The sequence below is a fragment of the Rhinopithecus bieti genome, unplaced genomic scaffold (genome assembly GCF_001698545.2).
Source record: "Rhinopithecus bieti isolate Rb0 unplaced genomic scaffold, ASM169854v2 scaffold_20154, whole genome shotgun sequence".
NCBI lineage: Eukaryota > Metazoa > Chordata > Mammalia > Primates > Cercopithecidae > Rhinopithecus > Rhinopithecus bieti.
In genome coordinates this window covers 530,141-538,000 of record NW_016809732.1, presented here as the reverse complement: position 1 = coordinate 538,000, position 7,860 = coordinate 530,141, and the positions used below count along the sequence as shown (strand labels likewise).

Here is a 7,860-nt window from a genome sequence, read left to right as displayed (position 1 = left end):
AAAAAAAAAAAAAAAAAACCTTTCAGGGGACGTCTGTCCCCTTCTGGCTGCCTAGCATTCATTCTTCCTTTCTAAGGGCATACAAATTTCCCCTTGGGAAAGTTCTTCTCTCCCACTGCATGCAGGTAATAAATCAAAGTGTGCTGCCCACCCACTCTGAAATTGAAGGCATCCCTTCTAGTTGCTGTACTTCTGGGACGTTGACTTTGGAGTGGAGTGGGGGGACACTGGTACTGATGTTGTAAAAAGCACATTCCTGGAGCAGCCCCTTGGTTTCTTTCCTGGATCCTGCCCTCATTTCAAGCCTGGTTCTCCAGCCTCTTTTCCATTTAGTAGGCACCCCAGTGTCCTTCTGTGTACTCCTTTCTTAAGTTAGTCAGAGTTGGGTTTTGTTGCTTTAAGCAATGCATCCTATGTGATAGAAACCTCAAATGCCGAGGAGCAGCTGCTGATGGGCATTTGGTTCACTGGAAAGGACTTGCTGCAACTTGCTGAGGTGTGACGACTCAATCTCAGACAACATATCCTAAACATCTATTGTGTGCCAAGTCCTGTGCTAATTTGGTAGAGAAGTACAAGGGAGAATCAAAGGAAATAACAGCGAAGTCTGAGTTTAATCACTAGCTATAAAATAGTTTGATTTACAGCCAAGGGACTTGGGTACCATAAGGAAGAATTGGTCACCCACTGATTTAAGGCAAAGATGAGCATCAGTCAACTTTATTTTTTCAACTCTCTTTTTAAAACACCAGCTGTCCTTGCCTATGTGAGCTTCATCTGCTCAAAGACGTGTCTGTGTGTGTGTGTGTGTGTGTGTGTGTGTGTGTGTGTGTACGTGCGTATGTATATGAGGGGTGGGAGGGAGGCCCAGACCCTTGTGGTCTTTCCCACTGAGCAATTCTGTTAGTAAGCCAGATGTTGATTATAAATAGGCTCAGAAGATAAGGACAGGCTGACCTCTATATTTTGTTGTGGCCCAGCTTGTTTGTTAGTAACAAACATTTGTTAACCACTGGCCACAGCACAACATTGGCCACAATACCATATGGATTAGTAAAGAAGCAGAAGAGACTGTTCCTACTTTCAGGGAGTTAAGGGTAAGACATGCCCAGATGCTTCAACTCAAGAATAGCTTTAAAAAACACAGACAGAAAGACATGCAAATTAGTGTAGTAAAAATGTAATATTCTGTAAAACATGAAGAAAGCAATGAAGTTTTACTATAGGATTTAATGGAGAGATATACCATGTTTTTGGATGGGACCCATCAGTATTGTAAAGGTGTCAGTTATCTCCTAGCTAATATATATTTGGCGTGTTTCCAATCAAAAATCCAATTTATTTATTTATTTTTTTTTGAGACGGCTCTGTCGCCCAGGCTGGAGTGCAGTGGCGTGATCTCAGCTCACTGCAAGCTCCGCCTCCCGCGTTCACACCATTCTCCTGCCTCAGCCTCCCGAGTAGCTGGGACCACAGGCGCCTGCCACCGCGCCTGGCTAATTTTTTGTATTTTTAGTAGAGACAGGGTTTCACTGTGGTCTCGATCTCCTGACCTCGTGATCCGCCTGCCTTGGCCTCCCAAAGTGCTGGGATTACAGGCGTGAGCCACTGCACCTGGTCTAAAAATCCAAAATTTTTATGGAACTAAACAAGTTAATCCTATAATTTATCTGGAAAATAAAATGCTGAAATCTGCCAAGAAAATTTTGAAAAATAACAAAGGCAGCCTGCACTATCAACTATCGAAGTATCTCATAAAGCTGTATTAATGAAAGCAGTGTCATACTGGCATATGAACAGACAAATAGATCAATGAGCTAGAATAGAGAATATAGAACCAAACCTAAATATTTAATTGAGAACTTGGTGTATATTAAAGATGTCAACTGAAAGTAGGGAAGGGATAGGCCATTTTTTGTGCAAGGATGATGAGCTAGTCTGTCAGAAAAAAATGAATTATATCTTCCCTTCACATCATTTTATAAAAGTAAGTGGATTTAAGGTTAATACATTTTCTAAAACTATAGAAGTAATAGAAGGAAACATTGGGAATTATGTTTATAATTGGGTATTGCAATAGCTCTTTTTGAAACAAAATGCAAAACACAAAGGTTTTAACAAAAAAACAACAAAATGTATTGTATATTTTAACTTTATCTTGTTATGTCACCATAAAAGATATTTTATAACTATAAAAGATATTTTATAACTATAAAAGATATTTTAACTATAAAAGATTAAAACTAGGGCCGGGCGCAGTGGCTCATGCTTGTAATCCCAGCACTTTGGGAGGCTGAGAGACTGAGGTGGGCCGATCACCTGAGGTCAGGAGTTCAAGACCAGCCTGGCCAACATGGTGAAACCTCGTCTCTATTAAGAATACAAAAATCAGCTAGGCATGATGGTGTGCGTGCCTGTAATCCGAGCTTCTAGGGAGGCTGAGGCAGGATAATTGGTTGGACCCAGGAGGCAGAGGTAGCAGTGAGCTGAGATCGCTCCACTGCACTCCAACCTGGGCGATGGAGTGAGATTCTGTCTCCAAAAAAAAAAAAAAGTACATAAAGTTAAAATATACAATAGATTTTGAGAAAACATTTGTAACATATAATAGATAATGGCTTAATGTAGGGATAATAAAAACAATACTTATAAATCAATAGAAAAATATAATAGAAAAATAGACAAAGGATATCAACAGATAGTTCACAGAAGAGAAGTACAAATGACTAGTAAACATGAATCAGGGAAATGCAAATTCAAATAAGCAACTTTTTTTCAACCATAGATTGGATCAACCTTAAACACAAGTTGAAACAAGATACTCATTTTTTGCCCATCAAAGTGGCCAGAATGTAGAAGATTAATAATGCCAATTGTTAATGAGGGTGAGGAAGACAGGTACTTTCATTCAATATTGGCGGGAATGTAAATGGATTCGTCTTTTTTAGAAGGCAACTTGGCAGTATCTACAAAATGTAAAATGCACATTCCTCTCAGTTCCATCACAGTGCCTTCTGTATGCCCTGTCATCAGGCTTACAAGGAGGAGAGCGCAAAAGCAACGATGTCTCCTAAGGACCAGGCCTAAATTGGCACAGCAGTCTTTCTACCACCTTCTGTAAGCCCAGACAAGCCACAGGCCAGTACAAATCACAGGGAGGGAATCTAGCTCCTGGCAGAAGAATGGAATAAGTGGAATTATTGGCCACTACATTTTCAGACAAACTACCACATAGATAGAAAAAGCATATTCCCTCATGTACCATGGAGCATTTCTTCAGTATTTATATGTTTATATAAATTGCAAAATATTCTACTGTTTTAGTCCATATTTGCTTCCTGATCTAAACTGTGTGACTGGGCACCTATTGAGTTTTTTGTTTTTACATTTTTTTCTTGTAGTCTGTGGATAAGTTGTATAAACAAACAACTACACATTGAACCCCACCATAGTAAATGCAGTCTAAAAATTCAATTTTGTAAACCCTGGTGTTGTATTATTATGAAGTTAATTAAAAACAGTGTTTTATCAGTAGGTGGTATTGTCATAAAACCGAATCTTGTGAGACTTCCACTGTGTATAATTGATCTTACATTGAACTGAGATCCCAAGTGATTCTGAGGCAATTGATCCCTAATACACACACACACACACACACACACACACACACACACACTCTGAGAATTATTGCATCCCACTCTGAGAATGGGGTTAGGTAGGCTGGAAAGAGGACAGTCACCAAACGCCAATCATGTAATAGCTGAATTCACATTATTATGAAACATATTATTTTAAAATATATTTTTGTATATTTTAAAAACATATATTTGTCCTTTTAGATTTACTAAGTGTCTGTATATTCTGTTCATTGAAGCAAATCTCCCCTAGGTGTGTAATGTACGTCCAATGCTCTGGGGATAGAGCTAGAGGTGAATGAGCAGTGGGAGGGGTTTGCTTGAAAAGAGTTTCTAAAGTGATCAAGTCACCTGGGTGCTAGGACAGAGCTGTGCATGGAGAAGGGGCAACTCCCCCAGCAACCTGATTGGAAGTGAGTCTTGAAAGACAAGTAATAGCTGGCCCAAAAGAGACGCTGGGTTTGAAGGAGCATTCCAGTCAAAGGAGACAGCTTGAGCAAAGACTCCTCAGATAAAAGTAGTTCAACACCATGTGTACCTGTTCTGGGTGGAGTTGGGGCCAGTAGTTTAGGTTTATTTGAGCTTAGGTGGAAATGTTAAGTGAGTACCAGGGTGTAGCCGGCCTCCTAGGCCAAGTGAGGACCCATGCAGTGGAGGGTGGGGGCCAGGCTTGTGTGTTGAGATCATCCCTCCATTGGCGGGTGGATAATGGAGTAGGTGAGAGCAAGACTAGAGGCTAGGAGGCTGCTTGGGGGGCTGCTGCCAAGATTCTGAGGAGGTGACCTGACTCTAAACTGGGAATGTGGCATCAGGATGGTCACATGTGTCATCATTAAATATGAAATCTTTGAATAGCCAAAAAGAAACTTTACTTTATTCTTTTGTTCTATTTTCTGAGATTATATTGTATTCTAAACATGTTCAGAAGGTAGGCATATGAAATTTACTCATTCTTTTGACATTTTTAAGCTTAGCATATTTCCACTTTTAATTTATATTATAAACAAAATTTTCTTTAAACTTTCCTCCAGGAGTGATCAAAAGTTTGATTTCTTGGATAGTCCTCTCCCTCTATGCAAAACTTATTATCTAACTTGGTTGTCTGAAATCCTTTATAAGTTCTGTATCTAGATCTTGTGTAGTGTTTGGTTGTCCAATTGACATTTTTATAAGCTTGCTTTTTGTTACTGTCATAATCCACTCAGCTCTTATAAATGCCTTCGCCTGCCTTCCAAATGCCATGGCTTTTCCAGTGATATTTGCACCTGTGGTGTTATGCTGGCAAGTGACTTCATGTCCTTAATGTCTTAAAATACTCTTTCCTCTCCTCCCCTCCCCCGAAAAGGAAGCTTGTCTGGGAACTGGTTTGCTTAAGGTGATAGCTTCACTTCTCTTAACTTTGTGTAGATTTCATTAATTACACACACATACAAGGAGTAAATCAAAGGGTTTTGGGGATCATCTGGTTCTGAGAGAAATGATAGGCAGGAATTGACAAGTAGGTTAAGGTAAATTATTAATAAAACACTCACCGCTGCCATATAATACAGAGGGCAATGATTGATGTCACTACCATTTTATATTATATGACTCCAGTTTATGTAGGATACAAATCCTGAACAACAATCAAGCTTGGGCTAAAAGCTATGGAAGTGAAACCAACAGCAGTTTCAGTAAATGGAATCATCTTGTACTGTGGTTGTAAACCATAATCATTTCTTAGTTGTAACTTGGAACATCTTCTTTTCCTGGTAATTAACTATTTGTGATTTTTGCACTTCCTACCAACGCCTAGAGTCACTCTGTGTTTTTACAATGGACCGTTGTTAGTGAGGCTTCATGCCTTACTTAGGCTAACAAGCCTTTACATTTAATCAACCCAACAAATATTTATACTGCACTGCCCTTACAGCACATTCTCTGGAGCATACAGTAGTGCCCTCACCCCACAAGGCACTTACAGGCTCTTAGAAGAATTTGCAGCCCTTCCCAGCATAACTGAGAGCAGCAGATTTGGCTAATGGAATAACCACTGTAGCTGTGGCCGGTCTTGTTAGGGAAAGAAGTGAGCATTTAGTGAGTGTAGGCACTATGCTATTTCATTTACATCAACTCCTTTAATAATGAGCTAACTTGTCAAGTTAGAATGTGTTCAAAATGTATCACTTGCTTTCTTTTTATTCTATATTATGGAAATAACCCATGTTGAATTACTTAAGAGTTACCCTAAATTGAAATCCTCTCTTTATATACATGTCCTGGTTGATTTCTAAAGCTAATCTGACGCAGAGTGTATTAGTAAATGGGGAAAGGCGGTAAATCATGGTATGGATGTAATGTAATAAAAATCTCATGTTTATGCTTTGTGTGCAGAATTTGCCGGGAAAAAAATAGGTTGAAAGACTTTTGCTAAAAGATTTTTCAGAACATTGCTCAAGGAATGTAGAGAAAATTGACCTCCCTTGTCCTTTCTTTAGATACATTCCACCATTGATCTGGGGGAAAAGTGGACACATCCAGACAGCCTTGTATGGGAAGATGGGAAGGGTGAGGTCGCCACATCCTTACGGGCACCGAAAGTTCATCACTATGTCTGATGGAGCCACTTCTACATTCGACCTCTTCGAGCCCTTGGCTGAGCACTGTGTTGGAGGTGAGCTGCTTTAGATTGTATGGTTGGGCCATCACTTGGAGAAGGAGCACTAATCAGTGGAGAGCACAGCACAGTATGAATACTCGTGCCACTCACTCTGCCCATGGCATCGGGGGCTGTTGGGAAGTCTGCTGGGATGCATCACTTAGGAGCAGCCCGCAAAGGTTAGCTTCGGCGTGTGTTTGCCAGTCACCATGTAAAGCTCTTCAGAACTCATTGTAGAATAGTTTTTAATCCTCTTGTGAAATACAGAAGCTTGATGTAAGGGGATGAGGGAGTGCTTGGAGCCCAGGCACCCCAGGACCAGGCTTCTGGGTTGATAACAGCAACAGAGTCCAGACCATTCTCAGTGCTTCGTGTATACTGTTATCTCATTTAATCCTCAAATAGTGCTGTGAGGCTGGTATTTACTATCCCTACTTTACTGATGAGGAAACTGAAGCCCAGAGGTGCAGTATAGGCTGGCGTTTGTTGGATAAGCAGTAGATAAAAAGGCTCTCGGGTTCCCTTTGCTTAGGTTTCCCTGGACAAAAAGACACATTAAGGTCATATCTATCATGCAATGGTGTAGGACACCTATTTCTGAGAAATAACTGAAATTTTCATTGCTGCTGGAATTTGGCATTGTTCTATCTAGCCTATAGATAGAACAATAAGCAAGCATTCATTCTAAAATGCTTCGTAATGAAGACTTTTGAGGAAGTGGAGTTAGGTACAAGCATCCTTTTGAATGCTATTTCTACCAGAAGTGAACATGTCTTTTGCATTATATAGTATTCCAAAGCATGTAGTTTTTTTTTTTTTTTTTTTTCTTTTGTTTTTTTTTTAAATAGGAACTCAGTATTTATTTATGGGTAAATTCCAGTAAACATATTAGGTATTTAAAGTGGCTAGAACTGCTAAGTAGCTGGTGACAAAGATTTAATTGATATTCCCTCTGCCTGGAATGCTGGTCCCCAGACCTTCACATGGCTACCTCCTCCTTGTCATTCAGGTCTCAGCTCAGATATCACCTCCTCAGAGGGACCGTCTCTGACTCCCCTAACTAATGTTTCCTTCTCAGTAAATCCATCATGCCTTCCTGCTTTAGTTCTTCATGGTAGCTTCTACTCTCTAAACCTATTTGTGTGGTTGTGTATTATTTATCTGCTAGAATGTAGGAATCCCCAGAGCCCAGAATAGCTGGCTTCTAATAAACGGTCATGGAAAGGATGAATACATGAATAGATGAGGAGTTCACATTGTGTTTATAAATCTGTAGCTGGTTTTCCTATATTTATTTAAATATTATTTAAAACAGTTAAATGTTTTCTTTCCCTTATTTCTAATGCTTTTCTTCTTCCACCACTAAAGCACAAAGTTTAGTTTGACCATCTGCTCTTCCTACCAGGACCAACATGGGAAGTTGAAAAGGGCAGAACAGTGATTCCTCCTTGTACTTGCTCATGTTTTCCATCACTCCTGCCCCAGAAATGACTGACAAAGGTGCTTCCAGGGAAGGCAGTATTTGTACCTAAGACGTACTCTGAGAAAACAACCCTTTTCCCCTTTTCTGACTTTCTGACTATAAAA

General features: G+C 39.9%; 1 protein-coding gene across 1 annotated transcript in view; it reads left to right on the top strand.

The window, feature by feature from the left end:
- Positions 1–7,860, top strand: part of ABHD2 (abhydrolase domain containing 2, acylglycerol lipase) — a 118,465-nt gene that overhangs the window by 57,115 nt on the left and 53,490 nt on the right. The window contains exon 3 of the mRNA XM_017890149.1: positions 6,113–6,295. Coding sequence (XP_017745638.1) covers positions 6,113–6,295 — 183 coding nt within the window. The remainder of the gene's footprint in view (positions 1–6,112; positions 6,296–7,860) is intronic.